This window comes from Astyanax mexicanus, chromosome 18 (assembly GCF_023375975.1).
Source record: "Astyanax mexicanus isolate ESR-SI-001 chromosome 18, AstMex3_surface, whole genome shotgun sequence".
NCBI classification, from domain to species: Eukaryota; Metazoa; Chordata; class Actinopteri; order Characiformes; family Acestrorhamphidae; genus Astyanax; species Astyanax mexicanus.
The window spans coordinates 6,158,166-6,177,376 of NC_064425.1; the positions used below are offsets into that span (position 1 = coordinate 6,158,166).

The 19,211-nt window shown below is 37.5% G+C and overlaps 1 protein-coding gene across 1 annotated transcript; it reads right to left on the bottom strand.

Annotated features, from left to right (window-relative positions):
• Positions 1–2,751: 2,751 nt before the first annotated feature.
• LOC103040662 (A disintegrin and metalloproteinase with thrombospondin motifs 8) lies at positions 2,752–16,483 on the bottom strand. Its single transcript, XM_022674386.2, has 9 exons — positions 15,248–16,483; positions 13,021–13,260; positions 11,062–11,194; positions 10,680–10,847; positions 7,869–8,161; positions 6,357–6,543; positions 5,353–5,525; positions 5,034–5,209; positions 2,752–3,972 (listed from the first exon to the last, which is right to left on the bottom strand). The coding sequence occupies exons 1-9, from the start codon at positions 16,148–16,150 to the stop codon at positions 3,207–3,209; spliced, it is 3,039 nt and encodes a 1,012-aa protein (XP_022530107.2). The 5' UTR covers positions 16,151–16,483; the 3' UTR covers positions 2,752–3,206.
• Positions 16,484–19,211: the final 2,728 nt, after the last annotated feature.

Genomic DNA, 19,211 nt, shown 5'->3' on the forward strand with positions numbered 1-19,211 from the left:
GCTGTCCGTCAACCTCTCTCTATTCTTAGAGCAAGTCACAACTGTCTAGGCTAATATATATATATATATATATATATATATATATATATAGAATATATAAAGTCATTTATTATTTATTACAGGCACACCTTCTAATGTAACACCTTCTGATAGGTAGTCAGAAATGCGTATACCCAATAGCTGCATAAACTGGAGTAGCTGTACACAGTAATCCTATTGTTAGCTGTAATAGAACTGTTATATTTAACACAATACATTTCTGTATTGACACAAACAACAGAAAAAAACAGGGTATACAGTAAATAAAGGCACACTGTTGGTTTAAAGCTACCAAAAAGTGGAAAGGATTTCACTTTCATGTTTCATATTACTTGTAAAAACACAACACAGACGTTTTCTGTTAAATAGTTAAAAAGAGAAATGATTAGCACCTTGACTCATATAATATATAAAATATGTGTATTTAAAACTTATAATCAGGAAGATGCAGTAAAAAAAAAAGAAAATCAGAGACCACATGTGATTTGTCTAATTTAAGGTTAAGGTAAAAGGGGGCAGGAGTTTAGGAATAAATCTACACTGATGGGCGTGGTGGTCTGGAAGTGAGGTGTGTTCAGGTAAATATCTGGCATGTTTCTATCTTGGTGTGGAATTTCTATTTGGAAATTCTATTTCAGTCGTAAATCTCAGCCCTACTCCCTGAACTGACTGACTCAGCGCCACTGACTGATTAAAACCCTGACAACAGTCACCAATCAGCTGCTCAATCATGCTTTAGCCATGCAGGAACGCTGTGTGCCCTCAGCTGCAGAGCACAAATCCAGCTTTTACACTCAATAAAACAATAAACAGAATGATGAATAAAATAACATTGCTGTTGGCGTACCTTCACATAATCAGAATTAGGGCTCAGGTCAGAATTAGGGCTGCAAGATATATAGTTTAAGCATCATCATCGCAATGTGTGCATGCGTAGTATTCAAATCGCAGGACATGCAATGTCATTTAAGGCAATTAAATTAAACACGTCATGTTGCAATGTTTTGATTTGAGACAGCGGGCGGGTGGGGGCGGGGCTGGTGAAGTCATGGGCCCTGCATTGTTTAATATTGCGATATATATCGTCAAAAAAAGGATATATATTTACATTAGCAATGTAAAATGTTTCCAATATCGTGCAGCCCTAAAATAATCCTCTGTTGAGACATGTAAAAGTGCAGCGCTGTTAAAATATCAACGCGCCAAAAATGTGGCTCTTAAAGGGAATGACGACTCACACGCTGATTGGTTTATTTCGCATTAAGCCCAAGACACACCCATGCTTAATTAGGAGCCACACGAGGCATATTCAGATGCGCAATTCACAATTGACCGGTGTGCTTTAGATCACTAAAATAGTGCCCTAAACAAAATATATGATGTTAGGCTAGTTTCCCAGATATGGAAAAATCCTAGCTGTGGAATTTCTATTTCAGTCGTAAATCTCAGGCCTACTCCCTGTCTGGGAAACTGGATTATTATGTTTACTTATTATGTTTTTTAGAAAAATGACTAATTTTATGACTGTTTTGACTGGAAATGAAATCAATGACAGGTGGCCTCTGACTCCAAAAAGTACTGTATCAAATACTAGCAATAAATCTTAGTATAAGATTTATATAGTGAAAAGTCTGTGTATAAATACTGAGAGTTGTGTAATGATGTGCATTAAAAAAAGCTTAGAGAAAATGGCAGAGAGCTATCTAAGTACAGTAGTACCTGGAACTGCAATAGACCAAACGTGTGGAAAATGAATTAGGTGGAGTGGACTGTTTGGCAGCTTGTTTCCAAGAGCATATTTATGGGATTTAAAAAGCGTGGGAAGGATACTGATAAAATATACTGCTGCTGAGGTAGATCACTACTGAAAAAAAAGTAGTGGTTATAAATAAGTGTTGGAAACAGCACTCAATTCCAAACAGGAACTTTCACTCAAACCACTTTATGCCTTTGTTCTAAAACTGAACCTTTTCTGCTTTATTTTTAAACTTTGGCCCAATCCCATTTCACCGGTTGCCTCAACCACTTAGCTTTATCCTTCTGTTTTGCGTGTTGATGCAATTCTGGTTGTGTTAGAAGGGTAGGGTGAAGAGTCCTCCAAACTGAAATTTATTATAGAGATTATAGAGAGATTACTTAAAAACTGAGGGTTTTGAGAAATCACAAGCACTATGCTGTGCAAGTGGTAACTAGTGCATTATCTTAGTTTAAAGTAGTTTCAATATATAATATCCTCTTTTTTTTATAGCAAGCTTTTCAAATCTAATCTCTAGTACTTTGTCTCAGTAGCTAGTAGCTGGGTAGTTGAATTTCCTGTTCCACCTTAAATTACGCAACACCAGTTACTGAAGCTACTGCATTTAAGGTGGAATGGAACAAAATCGAACAAGCAGCTAGCAAACAGCTACCCTTAGTAGCTGCTAATAAAGCAGTGTCCTTTTCTATTGATATACAATATTTTGCTCTCCTATTCTTAGTGGGATGATTTTAACCACTTTCCCTTAAAACTAAGTAATGGTGACACATGAAAACAATAGATACAGCACAGGCCAAAAGTTTGGACACATTTTCTCATTCAATGCGTTTTCTTTATTTTCACGACTATTTACATTGTAGATTCTCACTGAAGCATCAAAACTATGAATGAACACATGTGGAGTTTTGTGTACTTAATAAAAAATGAGCTGAACCTCCACAGTCACCGGACCTGAACCCAATCCAGATGGTTTGGGGTGAGCTGGAGCACATAGTGAAGAAGGCAAAGGGGCAACAAGTGCTAATAAACACCTCTGGGAACTCCTTCCTTCCTTCAAGACTCATTGGCTCATTGAGAGAATGATGCCAAGAGTGTGCAAAGCAGTAATCAGAGCAAAGGGTGGCTATTTTAAAGAAACTAGAATATAAAACATGTTTTCAGTTATTTCACATTTTACATACATAAAACTCCACATGTGTTCATTCATAGTTCTGATGCTTCAGTGAGAATCTACAATATAAATAGCCATGAAAATAAAGAAAACGCATTGAAAAAGAGAAGGTGTGTCCAAACTTTTGACCTGTGCTGTATGGGTACATGAAGTACATGAAATGGGATTGGGCCTTTGTCAATGTTGGTAGTAGTAGGATGTTTGATACCTATCTAACCATATAGCCACATATTTAGCCATCTATTTGTCCATATCCTGCTTGTCTGGAAGTTCTAAGCAATCCTGATACATGCACTCTTCAGATACTGCCTTGGGTTGCTTTGAAGGATCACACTTTTCTTTTTCAACATCTTTCCCAGTGTAATCAATACAGAGCACGCTGCGTCTGCGCTCTCCACGACCACACGTTCGGGAACATGAAGACCATGGTCCTATTTGCCACATGGGACACGGCAGGTCAGCACAAGGCCTGATGTCTGTGGGCTTGAGGTCTTTGTCGCAGTGGTTGGAGTAGAAGCCAGCGTTGTCCTTGCACTCCACCGTTCTCCGAGACCAGCCTGATCCACAGCTCTTGGAGCACTCGGACCACTCCCCTAACACCCACTGCGGAACGCCGAAAGGATGAATCACGTGGGCGGACGGACTCTTCTCTTTGGGTTTGTTGAAAGTGACGCCTTTGGGAATGAAGAATGTGTATTTCACTTTCGGTGGGTTTGTTTCTGCGGCGGTGGAGAGCAGCTGAATGACCAGGACTTCCTGCAGCTGACGGAAGCTCTGGATCCTCTCCAGGGTGGTGGCCGAGCCGCTGTACTTCAGCACGGCTCCCCGAGCGGGGATGTCCTGCTCTACAGTGGACACCGAGAAGTTGCCGTTCAGCAGATACTCGCCGCTCGCTTGCTTGACTGCAAGGTAACTGCCGTCATGTTTTACGCCTCCGTGACTGCGCTGCTTGATGTCGATGTTGGTGGCTCCTATTGGGATGGTTACGATATCACTGTACCCTCGGCTGAAAATAGAAAATAGAGTTCAAATACAGCTAAATATTACTGATTCCTGATCATATCCTATTACAATGAGTAGTGCTTTGAGTAAAATTTATATTTTAATGACTAAAAAAAATGCTCCAAAATTCACTATGCATGCAAATGTATGTTTAAATGGGTTTTTAAAAGCTTTTTTTCAAAAATAACTTTCGGTTTGTTTGGTTTGTATTCTATAAAAAAATGGGTCTCGACTTAATGACCATGAGAAAAGAAGAAAATATGGGTCCAAGGCTGAGATCAATTGAGAACCCATGTTTTAGACTATAGACTATAGGAAAATCCCTGTCTGTTAAATTACCCTTTTGCTTTTTGGAGGTTAGTTCAAACTCACTGGCTATATATTAGTTTCCTCACTCAGCATTTTGAACATCAGAAATATGAGAAAGCACTTAAAAATTATAAGTTTTTTAAATTTGAACCAAATTGAAAACCTCTGGAATATAATAAAGAGGAAGATGGATGATCACAAGCCATCAGACCAAGCTGAACTGCTTGAATTTTTGCACCAGGAGTAAAGCAGCATAAAGTTATCCAAAAGCAGTGTGTAAGACTGGTGGAGGAGAACATGATGCCAAGATGCATAAAAACTGTGATTAAAAACCAGGGTTATTCCACCAAATATTGGTTTCTGAACTTAAACCTTAATGAATATATATCTTTTTGTTATTTCTGCAAATAAATGCTCTTAATAACAATATTTTTATTTGACAATATTTTTACTTGTCTGCATCTTTTTTTTTTTGTTATTTTAGCCATTTCTCATTTTCTGCAAATAAATGCTCTATTTAAATGCAATATTTTTATTTCGAATTTGGGATAAATGTTGTCTGTAGTTTATAGAATAAACAACAATGTTCATTTAACTCAAACATATAACTATAAATAGCAAAATTAGAGAAACTGAAAGTGGTCATTTAATTTTTTACAAAACTTTACACCTCACATATATGCAGTCTGATGAATATATGCTTTGATGAATACGCTTACCACAAAGCATTAAAAGCACTGAATTTAAAAAGCTTACCTGACTTTGTTGAAGGATCCAGAGACCTTCCTGCAGCTCAGTCCATCCCCTCCACACACACCACACTTGTCAAACTTCTTATTAGAGCCGATCTCTAGATCACAGCCAGCTTTGACGCACTGGCCTTGGACGCACACTGATGTTGTATCTGGACCACATGTCGTTCCATCAATTACCTAGAGTTACAGGATACTTCTTTTACACATTCGGCTTAATTTCCTTTCACAAGAAGGGTTTTATTAATCCATAAATCAATATTCATTTCAGTTATCATGAACACTGATTGGATTGAATTGATGTTTGTGTGTTGTGGATTCACCTTGGCTTCAAACACTCTGAATTCACTGCTGCTTCTCGCTCTGCAAAAAAGTTTACACCTGTCCCGGGGAGACACTCCAGCGTATTTGGGTATCCACTGTTTAACGTTTCCGTAAATATCAAAATGATTGGGGTTGTTATGCTTTTCACACTGTTCCTCTCTGAAGCTCTTACCTGTAAAAAAGAAAGAAAAATGTTCCTTAGATAGGAGCATTAGTAGCAGTGTAGGATGGATGGATGGATGGATGGATGGATGGATGGATGGATGGATGGATGGATGGATGGATGGATGGATAGATAGATAGATAGATAGATAGATAGATAGATAGATAGATAGATAGATAGATAGATAGATAGATAGATAGATAGGTAGATAGATAGATAGATAGATACGAGAGCAGAGCAGATACGACAAATACTAATCATAAACCTGTGCAAGTACTTTATTTAGGTTAAGTGAGTAGTGTCCAGGAGTGTGAATGTACAGGATATACCGTAAAGTGACAGCATAAAATGAACTAATAAAGTATTAATCTGGCTTAATTATTGTAATTGTAACACATTTCACAGTATATGAAAAATTCATTAAGTGGTGAATTTAGTAATATGGTTAAAGACTGTGCTTAGTATTGTAATCATTTTACAATAATTTCCAAAAATGTACTACAGTTCCATACTTAACTTGGTCAAAAATGTGCTATATATATATATATATATATATATATATATATATATATATATAGTAGTGTAATTGCATGTGTAATAACAGTGTAATATTGGGTCATTACCACTAATACAATATACTTTTCACCAATAATGAAACGGGGTAAATTATGCCCCATATCACCCAGTCTGAGGGGTGTTTTGGACAAGCTGTTAACATTTCTGGATCTCAGAATGCTGTGGGAGAACGGGGGTGTGCTATTCATTAAAGTATACTTTTTATCATGTTTTACTACAACAAAAGAGTGTACGCCAGAGTGTACACTGCAGACTGTCACTTACCATGGCTGCTTTCACAGGTCTGTGTGTTACAGGACTGATACTGAACTCTCTGCCCTCTGCAGTAGCTCCCCCCGTTCTGAGGAGTGGGTTGATCACACTCTCTGTAAGAGAACATCACTCCTCCTCCACATGATCTGGAGCACTGCTGCCACGCCCCCCACTCACCCCAGCCTCCATCTACAGATACCTGTAACCAAACAGTACAAAAATTATGATCACACATAAAAAACTGTGTATCTGCAGGACTTCTGCAATGTCCATCCAAGCTATGCTGATTTTATTCTAGAGTTTTCTTAGAAACATTCAATTTAAAAGCATTACGAATCATGAAATATATGAACCATGAATAATAACAATCTTGACTTTAATAAAAAATAAACTAGTTATGTTTCAATGTGTTTATTTTACATTGTATTGTATTTATGGAAGTCAATATATTTATTCTATAGCAGAATATATTGTGAATATATTGTGAATTGTAAATATATATATAAATATATATCTGCCAAAGTCAGAGTGCACCTGGCTTTAAAGGCAATGGCAAGTGAAACGCTAATTGGTTTAAAATTGGTAGAAAACACACCCATGATTAATAAAGTACAAGAATTAGTATATTAGTAATTTTTTCCCTGCATTTCAAGCTGTGCTAGGCATACGTTATGATAGCAAAGACATACTGACGAGCCCTAAATCATGTTGCGCAGACCATAGTTGACGGCCCATCTAAAGATTGCTAAAATAGGGCCCATTGTGTTAAAAACACAATGTTTTTGCGTGACAACAACGATATTGGTCTAAATTATAATGTCTATCTATTCAGGCTTCAGTTTAACAAGGTTTCTCTGTCATTTACATTTCCTGACAGTATAGAGGGAGCCAAAGAGTAAACGGTACCAATTGTTGCATAATTCTGCTTTAATATTATCATAGACATGTACTCAAATGTTTTTTTTTATTAATTTAGATTTCTGAAAGATTGGTTAAATACAGCACTGGAAGAAATTAAGAGACCACTTCAGTTTCTGATTCAGTTTCTCTGATTTTGCTATTTATAGGTATTTATATGTTTGAGTAAAATGAACGTCGTTGTTTTATTCTATAAACTACAGACAACATTTCTCCCAAATTCCAAATAAAAATATTGCATTTAAATAGAGCATTTATTTGCAGAAAATGAGAAATGGCTAAAATAACAAAAAAAAGATGCAGACAAGTTCATATTCATAAAGTTTTAAGAGTTTGGAAATCAATATTTGGTGGAATACCCTGGTTTTTATGCATTTTGGCATGTTCTCCTCCACCAGTCTTACACAATGCTTTTGGATAATTTTATGCCTGCACTCCTGGTGCAAAAATTAAAGCAGTTCAGCTTGGTTTGATGGCTTGATGGTTTGTGATCATCCATCTTCCTCTTGATTATATTCCAGAGTTTTTTATTTTATTTTATTTGGTGAAATCAAAGAAACTCATCATTTTTAAGTGGTCTCTTATTCTTTTCATGACATAATTTACCTTTGGCTTCATGACCTCCTCAGTAGCAGTGCACACACCGTCCAGGCAGGTCTTGCCATGAGCACAATGTGTACCATCGGCCCACGGCAGGCTTCCATTTCTGGTGGTACAGACTGACTGGCCCTCCTGTTGGCACCACAGCTGTCTGCACACCTCAGTAGCCGAGCTGTTGTGGCAGAAAAGGAACCCCTCCCCGAAGACCTGCTGACACTGGAGCTCCAGGCTGTAGCTCAGGCCCGGCAGATCCGTGGGCAGGGGCAGTGTCTTCTCAGGAGCATCCAGTAGGCAGTCGCCTGTTATTAAGCCGAGAGAAAGAGAGAGCGGTAAATCTAGACGGCCGTTGTGTAACAGTAGGAACGCTTGGCTCCTCGGCTGACATTTAGGGAAACCTGCAGGAATGCACATCTGGGCGAGTGAGCGGAGAGGAGAACTCCAAATGAGCTCCAGAGCCACGTGGGGGAGACGAGCCACAGCCCACCACAAATGTTACAGTAGTTAAAGGAGGAAATGCATTACAGCAGTAGTTACTACAGGGGCTTCTGCCTTTAAGTGGGAAACTGGGAACAGATTCGGAGTGACTCAAAAGATGGGAACTCTATGAATCATCAATTGATTGATCTACAATAGCTGGTTCTGTTTTCCCTTCTGCGTCTCAGATACAGTAATATATTCCTTTAAAAGGAAGGGAGGGAATTCCCAGTGCATGTAGACAGAACTTTAGTAATGACATTTCCAGAAAACACTTTCTTCTGCAGTAAATATGAGGCAGTGACTGAACAGACATATTTCTAAAAATGTAAACTACTTAACAAGCCTGCAGAAAGTGTAAGAGTGCACCAGTGGTTAGCGGCACTACTATAGAACACAGTTGTCCCAAGTAGAATACCAGTCAAAAGTTTGGACACATCTTCTCATTTTGTGTTTCCTACAGTGTAAATGAATACTGAAGTCATCTAGACTATAAAGGAACACATAAGGAATCATGTAGTAACTTAAAAGTGTTAAACAAACCAAAATGCTCTTATAATAAATAAATATTCTTATCCTGTGGAACAGAGGTAAGTCTTGATTTTGATGAGGTCCAGTTCTATCATAATATTTTTGATGGTCTTTTCAGTGACTGCACTTGAGGATACTTTTAAAGTTAAATGTTAAAATGTTTCGGATTACTTCGGATAACTTAGTTCAGCAGTTGTTGTTTCTCATAATCTGGATTAGAACATTACTCAAATAGAGCTATTCACTGTATACCTGTAACTCTACCTCTTCACTACTTTACAACTGATGCTCTCAAACACTTTATTAAGAGACAAGAATCTTCAAGTATTTAACTCTTGATGAGTTCAGCACAGCTGTTAACTGAAGGCCTGAATTCCAGGTGACTCTACCTCATAATGCTGACTGAGAAAATCCAGCCAAGATGTGCAAAGCTGTCTCTATCTAAGCAAGAGGTGCTACTTAGAAGAATCTAAAATATAAAACATATTCTGATTGGATTAACACTTTTTTTTACTAAATACAAATAGTTCAATGTTAAGGTTTTAATCATAGTTTGATGAGCCAGCTGAGCAATTCTCGCATAATGCTGCTTTACAGTACAGTATACAGTAGCAAAAACCCAAGTACATCAAGTACATAACATAATAAAAATGTGAATTAATTAAGAAGCACGCAGAAAAAGTGCACTGTTGGTTAGTACACTGTAAAAATTATTTTTTTTACCTTGTAAATACAAGTAAGTTTATTTAAGTACTATCAACAAGAATAATTTAGTACAGTCTAGTTACTTAGGAATTTCACATAACATTATATGCACTTCTTGGTGTTTCTTTGTAACTGTTTGTTGTCAAATACATTTGTAAATTTTATTCTAAATCGAAAGTAAATTTTACAAAGCAAAATGTAAAATGTAAGTAAAATTTACCATGTTTTTGTAATTTTTTCGTTTTGTGAGAAGCAAAACTGAAAACTACAAGTAAAAGGTCTCTTATAGGATCCAAACGTGCACAGTGACGTCAGTTTTTTGTTCCAGGTAAACTTCTCACATTCTCACAGAATTCAGCAGAGATTTCACCGCATGTCCAGCAGTTTAAATTACTCTAAATCTACATATTTTTAGTCCTGTACAAAATTGCAAAGCATTTGTAATTTTATTTCCATCGTGATATACAAGCAAACTTTGTCTGACGATCTCCATTTTATAGAAAATCATGTGGTGCGACCATCAAAAAACTACTACTTTGGGACTGTTGAAACCAATTTAAAAACAGGAAGTTGGGGCGCCGAGTGGTCCAGCGTTCTAAAGCCCTGCCACAATGAGCGGGAGGTCGCAGGTTCGAACCCCCGCTCATGCAGCTTTGCCATGAAGCTGCCGGCGCTCAGAGGGAGCACAATTGGTCCTGCTCCCTCCGGGTAGGTAGATGGCACTCTCTCTCCATCACGCTTAAAAGCGTCTGTGAGCTGATGTATTGGAACCTATACGCTGTGCTTTCCTCCGAGTGCAACTAGCCACTCAGGCAATGATTCATCAGCAGCAGTTTGAAAAAAGGGGTGACTGACTTCACACGTGTCAGAGGAGGCGTGTGCTCGTTCGCATCCTCCTAGGTTCGCAGGTGCTTTTGGTGATGGGGATGCACAAAGGGGTGGGACAATTGGATAGCCAAAATTGGAAAAAAATGGGGAAAAATCAGAAATAAAATTATAAAACAAAAAAAACCAGGAAGTTGCATCATTTACCAGTTTGCCAAGAACCAATGGAGGCAGCAAGTTTTCAGTGTACTACTATATAACACAGTTGTTTCAGGTACATACCGTGACCATTGTCAAAGAATTCAGTGATGTAGAAAGCACTGCATGGAGACCATGGATATGTTCTGTTGAAGCCGTTAAAAACAGGAGCCATAATGTGGTTCTGAGCCATCTGACCGAAGTGCCTCTCGCAGTTCCTGGAGTCATCATGAGGCATGCTCAGCACGTGGCCTACAAAGCAAAAACACAATAGTTACCATAATGAATCTTATCTCCATAATAAAAAAAATATAAATAATCATACAGCCCAACTTTTCCACTTAAATAAGTATGCCCTAGTGCTGTAATAATATGTTTTTTGCATGATCATTTGTTCCCAAAATTCCAGATGCCTATGCATTATCAAGTAAATGCAAAAAAAAAAAAGTATCATGGGCATGCACACCTAATTCGTGGGCCACTGTGAAAGCTGCCTGCAGTCCAGAGTCCTCAATAACAGAGCAGCTTCTTTTCGGGTCACACATGGTCCCCACGTCAGCAACACCCAGCGTGTCGCAGCTCTGATGGCCGCAGATATCCTGGTAGGTGAAAAGATCACATGGAGAATCTTTTAAACACTTTCCGTTCTCCTCATTACGAAGGGAAAGCAACATATTTCTCAGTGTTTCCACAATAAAGTCAAGCAAATAAACACTTCTGGCAGACAGCAGACGTCTCGAGTGACAGTGCGGTATCTGAAATGAGTGCTAATAACATACCCCAAATCGTTTCCAGCCCTCGCCCAGCCCTCAGACACCGCAAGATAAACCCACACATGATTCAAACCATATCTGTGTAGAGTAAAGTTACTGAATCAAACTACGAACACCAACTTAACAGCATGCCTGTACAGAGAGGCGGAGCATCGCAATACCTAGGTGTCCTATTGCAGAAACTAAAGTGAATTATTAGGTTTAGTAGATCTTGTGGAGTCCCACAGGGTTCTGTTTTAAGGGCAGTAAAACCGATAAACTGTTAGTTATGACAGTATTATTGCAGTATTATGAAAATGAAGACATTTGAGCTGACATACAGGATGTATGTTTCTAAAGTAAAGGCTCAATCTGGTTGACACATCTTAAATCGAGAACACCTCTGCTTAAAGTGATGGTTCTGCAATGTTACAAGATTCATTTTAATTCAGTGTTGCATTAATCCATGTGTGAAAATGATGATCTCATGCTCCCCAAACCCTGAACTCTTTCACAATTCCAGCACCATGAATCCTGACACTGTCATCTTGGAATATAAAGAAAAAAAGCAGGGGTTCGAACCTGCGACTTCCTGCTCATAATGCCAGCGTTTTAGACCACTGGACCACTCCGCGCCACAACACTCATATTTATACAATATGAGTAAAATAAAGTTTTTGGGACCTAAGTAACAATAGGACCACACTGCAATCTAGCAGACAGGGTTTTAAAAACAACACAAAATAAACCGTCGTCTTTCAACAATCTTTACTAATAAATGTAAATGGAGTCATGCTGTGTCATGCTTATAGCTACGCAATGAAAATGGTAACCAATGCAATTGATTTAACAGTAATGGTCGTTTTTACATGATGTTTGTTTTGTTATCTCCCCTAACTAATCAAAGCTTTTTTGTCTGGTGGTTCTTTGTTGGTTTCCCAAATTTAAGGCAATCATACACTCTAAAAAACAGAGGTACGATATGAGTACTTTTTTGTACTCAAAGGTACACTCTTCATAATTGTACCCTCAAAGGTACAATATTGGTCTTTACAGGGTCAGATTTGTTTCCTCTGAAGTACAAAGTCATTTCTAACAGCAATAAGTACAAATTTGTACCATTTAACCTGCAGCTAAAAGGTACATTCAGTATTCTGTATCACTGTACTAATAAACTATATATATTTTAATTGCACATTTTTTATTTGAAAGCCAGACAATTTTGGATCATCAAGTTCTTGACACATATTCAGTTGATGATAATGTTTACAATCTTTATAATCTTCACTGGCACAAAAATATGGGTACAAAAAAGGACTTATACTGAAAGGTACTTTTTTGTACCTCAATATAAGGAACAGCCCCAGCGACAAGCTTTGTACTCTTTTAAGTACAAATCTGTACTTACTTTTCTTAGTGTGTAGGATTGACACATAGTCAACACACCCACAGAGAATTCTCTGGAATATTCCCTCATCTATACCCAAATGAGCTCACTTGGACATAATCTGCAAGATACCAGACAAAATTTGGGAAATGCATGCTACCTTTCCGGATAAATCCCCTAAATGTTCCAGATTTCAGCTCATGTTTGTCCATCGTTTGTGGTCAGTGAAAATAGTACACATTTCAAAAGGAATAGTCCATAATTCAAAAGACTCAGCCTCTCTTACCTCTCTAGTGAATAGCACAGCAGTGTCAAAATGCTCTGGATGCCTCTGGCTGGATGGATTGAACAGGTGTTGCCAGGAGCAGAAACTGCGCAGTGCCAAGCCCCCGTTGCTGGAAAGAGACGGTCCAACTTCTTCATCCTCCACAATCAGCACCTTCACGACCACGATGTTCACAGAGTTCTTAATGCTGGGATGTTTGTAAAGCTGAGTGGCCACTGACACCAAGGTCAAGATGTAGTGCTGTTAAAGAAAAAATAATTAAAAAAAACATATCACATGATCATTTAACAGCTGAACCTGTAATAATAAAAACCATGTGCATGGAAGAAGCCATTGTACTGCAGGGTATTAACTGCTTCACTGACATCATCGTGAGATCATGATGGCTATTTCAGGACACAGTGGACAGTACTCAGACTAAGCCGTCTACAGAGACACTGATCAGCTGCCTTTATTACACTAGAGTACAGGACCCTATGGTCACTTCTAAACATGCAACATCATTATCATTTATCAGGCTGTGGACCGTCGTTGGACTGTGCTCGACACGTGCGGTCAACCCTGTGCAGATGATGTCTTTTTAATGCTTCTTTAACAGATCATTAAAAATGCTGGAAAATCACATTGTGGACAGCGTAACCACAAAAATGACATTATTCTTTCTGCTCTGTCCAGATGGAGTATGTATTTACTTATCCACCAATACACTGCTAACCTCAGTTCAGAGTTTATTCTGGCGAAGAATTCTCTCAAACCCACAAAAGACCATAAACTGCACAAATATATCCGGCTAAAGCACATAATGATGATTTACTACAATAGAGTGACTCGTCACAAACATCTGACCATGAACCTTCACCAGAAGTTACACAAATAACCCAGGAAAACTTACTTTACTTTACCCTTAAATGCTTTAGTAAAGTCAGTGTTGTGTTTAAACTGTTCAGTGAGGTCAGTGAGATAGAAGTGAAGCATTTGTTTCCCATTAAAATTGACTTTGAATTTGAATGCTGGACAAGCAGATAGGAAGCTAATTAGAACCCCATGTGTAGAATTAACAGAATTAACACATCTAATAAAATAAGGTACTATAAGGTAAATAAGTTAATGCAACTTTCTAAAAAGGCCTATATACCTAATTCATCATAAATCACAACTATATTCCAACCATGCTTTTATTTAATTAAACAAATGTCCTCTTGATTCATTTGCCTTATTCAAAAAGCTCCAACATTCATAAATCAAACATGCAATATTATAATATGGGCAGGGCTAGACTCCAGGAAGCTGAATTGGCGGGAATATCTAAATGAGTTTGTGACATAAGAGAAACAACCAATTCAAAACAGACTGTTTTGTCAGGTTAGTTTACTTATTAGTAAATAAGCAGATTAGTCTGGCCATTTGATAACCTTTCTCAATTATTTAGTCATATGTTGTACACTGTCAGAAAGCAAAGTACTGTAGAGATACATTTTTGGTCACCAAAGTAGGAGTTGTCAAAGTGTACCCTCAAAGGTAAAACACTGTCGCTTAGGTCCAACTCTATATAATTTAAACGTAGGAATGTCCTTTATGGTTCCTTAATTACAGATACTGAACATACACTATTAAGGATACCAGTCCAATTATACGTTCATTGAAAAAACTTAAACATAATTTGAACACTATGCCTCTCGTCTTCTTCTAAAAACATTTCTTAATTTTCCAATGTAGAACCCCAGTGAGAGTTTTGTACCATTATTTCTGACAGTCTTCATATTTTGGCTACAGAAACCAGCAGTGTAGTGCAACTATGTACAGCTCTGAAAATAAAATAAGAGACCACTTAATGATGATGTTTTTCCTTGATTGTAGATGGATGATCACAGCCATCAAACCAGGCTGAACTGTTTGAATTTTTACACCAGGAGTAAAGGCGGAGGAGAACATGCCAAGATGCATGAAAACTGTGATAAAAAAAACATGGTTATTTCACCAAATATTGATTTCTGGACTATGAATTTCTTATTTTCTGCGAATAAATGCTCTAAATTACGATATTTTTATTCAGAATTTGGGAGAGTTTGTAGTTTTTTTTTTTTTTACAAAACAACGTTCATTTTACTCAAACATGTACCTATTAATGATAAACTGATTCAGAAAATGAAGTGGTCTCTTATTTTTTGTGCAGAGCTGTACGTGTCTCTTTTTTCATTTTTCAATTTACACAAAAAGTACTACTTGCCTTGATCTCATCTCCATAGAATCTGTACATGGAGGCATCTGCAACCACCAGGGTTTCAACAAATCTTGGCACAGATACAAAGCGTCTGTGTCTGGAGGAGGTTCCTTCATTGAGCTTTCTGTCTATAACTGTACCATGTTGACCATCACTATCTGTAACCTCTGTATCTGTATCATCTCTTAGTGTCTCCAGGCTATCCTCTGTGCTCTCCTTCATAGTACCCTCCTTGCCCTCTGTAACGGGACACGGTGTTGAGTAGTGCCCATCATCGTCCACTGGTCCAAAGGAGCTTTTTAAGCCCAGAAGAGTTCTGGTGAAGTTTCTCCTCCTGAGGAGATGCAGCTGGTCAGTGGAGCTCCCTGAACCGAAGCGTTTGGGTTCAATCTGAAACTCCTCGCCCTGCCAAATAAACGATCCCAGCATGCCGTGACAGAGGCTGACGGCCACCAAGGAGTCCGGGCTGGAGTCCACGGTGCCGGTGAAGAAACAGCCTCTGAGCTCGGTTCCGCTCTCCCAGGTGGTCTTCACGGTTTTATGAGGATGTGAGGATGTGAAGACCCCGTCAGCCACCTGTCTCCTCAACCTCTTTGCCTCCTGACGACCTTCAGAAGCACCTGATTCTGGAAGGTCCACAGCTCTGATGCGGTAAACCTTCATGTCGGGAGATATAAAACTGTCATCCGGGTTTAAACTGAGAGAAAAAGTCCTGCCAAAAGCTGTGAGACTGAAGCGAGGGTGCTCCTCACTTCTTTTGGACACGCGTCCACCTCCATTCAGTCGGACAGGTACAACCTCCTCAACCTCTTCAATCTCTTCAACATTTTTAGCATCAAACTGCTGCTGAGATAAAGCTTCTCTCAGCAAACACGCCACCAACACCACTGCAATAAAACACGCGCGCATTATAGCCGAAAATAAAATTATAATAATAAAAAAATGAAAATGGAATAAAATAAAATAAAATAAGAAAAGAGTTGCCGCTTCTTGATGAATTGTATAATTGTTTAAAGTATTGGTTAAGTTTAGAGAAAAAAAAGAAAGAAAAAGAAAAGAAAATGCGTTAAATTCAATGACAGAAACTATTATTAACCTATCCAGCACCTGCCTTCATCATTAACCTTCATACATCCACAAATTCATTCAGCTAATTCTACGTTATAAAGCCTGCCAAGGCCGTCCGCTTTTCTTCTGTCTGTCTCTCTGCGACCTAAACGCGCTGGTATTTATACTTCAGCCTCCTCTCAGACCTTCCTGAAGGGCTATTTTTGAGATCCAGCTCCGCGATGTTCTCTCCTCCCACCAGTATTCCCCTAAAAAAAACGCCCAAAAGGAGGCTCGTCCAATAGAAACCGGGGGCATTTCCCTATTGAAGGCCACACAGTTTGACACGGAGAAGGGCTTGCTTTTATTAAGCTGTCAAGAAGACGTTCCTCTTCTCCAGAGGTGGTAGAGTATTACTCAAGTCTATTGTTACTTAAGAGAAGGAGTTACTTCAGAAGTACAATGAGAAAACCAAAGAAAAGCTTAAAAAAACTAAATCAGTATGTCAAAAGCAGCAAAATTAGGGCTGTTTAGGGGCTAAATCAAAGTGCAACAATAAAGCGGCAAAAAAGAGATTATTTCAAAAGACCAAACTTATTCTGGATTTAAAAACAAATTTAACTGCACGGAAAAAGTAAAAAAAAAAAAAAAAAAAAAAAGAGGTAGCATATTCAGAGTTTATTTTACTTTGCCTCAAATTAATTACCACAGTGAAAAACCTGAGCAATTCATTTATCAGTTAATTAGAAGCAATTGGTTTTTCATTTTTAACATAATGTGTTTGTAGCAGAGTTTTTTTGTTGTTTGTTTGTTTGTTTCATTGTTGTTTAAATTATTAATGATTAATGCTCATATTTTTGTACATTGGCTTCTACTGAACGTTAGGGAAATTTTTGGTATATGATACCATTATAAACCCTTAACCTCAAAAGATGTATGTGTTTAGAACAAGTTAACTGTTAAGTACTTGTAGAAAAGTATTAGTCAAACTGTGGGAATTTTAACTGAGAACACTGAGCGTAATGTCCTGCGTATTGTAATCTTTCCTCCACAAGGTGGCGATATGGTGTTTTATATTAAAATCACTCCTCAAAAGTGCATCAATGATGCTCTTCAAGTGACTGTAGTATGTTGTATTAAACTATATTACTATTAATAAATGCACATCTAAAGCAACAGTGATCATATTCTGTCTTGTAATTGTGGGAAATGCATTATTCATAACAAGCAGGGTCTATTTATATATTTATTTTCTTTATTGTATTGTGTTATTGTAGTTATGTTCTATTGCATTGTTTCATTATAATATTCGCATTTTGTATATTAATAATTCGTAAAAAAAATAATTTGAAATGGTTTACATCATAGTTTATATATTTTTTATGATTTCAAAGCATATTTAAATCCTTAAAACTTAATTCATGTTTGTAAGTATATTTGTCAGACACGAGGGGGCCGAAAACCTGCAGGAATAAACGAAGCAGCCCAGGTCCACAGTCTTTAAAAATGCGCTCGCGCTGCAACGAGCTTCAATAATCAAAATACCACCAGCTGATTCTTAACGAATGTAAACTATCATCGCATATCATGCAACATAGTATGCTGTTAATATTTTATATTAGTAATTTGAAGGCATTTCTGTTTGTTTTCAGTCATTATTGAACTGGAATGATGTAAAAAAACATTTGTCTATCTTCTTTTTTTCTTCAAAAAAGAAAAGGCATCAAAATGCCTTTTGAAATGGAAATATATACTGTTTTTTCATGATAATGAACATGGAAAATGTGCATTCGTGCTTTTAAGTATTGTGAGGGGGACAGTTTAGATGGTTTAATATATTTTCCACAGGAAAGTTCACTTTTTCCCGAACTTAGTTCACACTATAAGTACAGATTTACTTTGTCGCGGGGCTGTACCTTATATTGAGGTACAATATTTTGTACCAGTAAAGATTACAAACATTATAAACATTATCATCAACTGAATATGTGTCAAGAACTTTTGTGATCCAAAATTGTCTTGCTTTCAAACGAAAAAAGTATAATAAAATATATATTGTTCATTAGTACAGCGATACTAAATACAGAATGTCTTTTAGTTGCTGGTTAAATGGTACAAATCTGCACTTCCTGCTGAAAGAATTTATACTTCAGAGGAAACAAATATGACCCTGTAAAGTCCAATATTATACATTTGAGGGTACAATTATGAAAAGGGTACATTTTAAGTACAAAAAAGTACTTATATCGTACCTCTGTTTTTAATGTGTAGCCTATAGTGCATAACCATGTCAGCAAAACACAGCCATCTTAGCAAAAAACACAGTGAGTTGAAATTTTAGAGTTAAAGAGATGAGAGTTGATTTTCACTTTCAAAGTGTCATTTTAACTAATTTAGAAATAAATAAATTCCAGTGTTGGAGTTAAGTCAAATAAACCCAATAAATATTGCCCAACTTCACAGAGATTTAATTAAACTTTACCCAATTAAGCCCAATTAAACCCATTATTTGCATAATGGGTGTGCCCTCACAATTCTGACCCACCATCAGTGTGTAGTCTTGCCCACCAGGGCTACTTTTCATTGGGTATTACATTTTATTTTATATAATGGTTGTTTGCCTAGCTAAAGTATAGGCTATAAGAGCAAGGTACCATCCTCTGTACTGTAAATTGTGACAAAGTGCTGAAAATGCACTGAAAACTGCAGTGCAGGATTCCATGCGATGGGAAAGTTCCCATGCGATGGGAAAAAATACACTGTATTAGAAACTTAAAACACAAGCTAACCTTTCTTAAACAATAATTCAATAAAAATCTAAAGTCATATTAGTTGATTAATCTTCTTTTCAGTGGTAGCGTAACAATTTAGGGAGTTAAAAAGTACAAATGTGAGTGGAAAAGAAACTCTGGCTCTAAGCTGT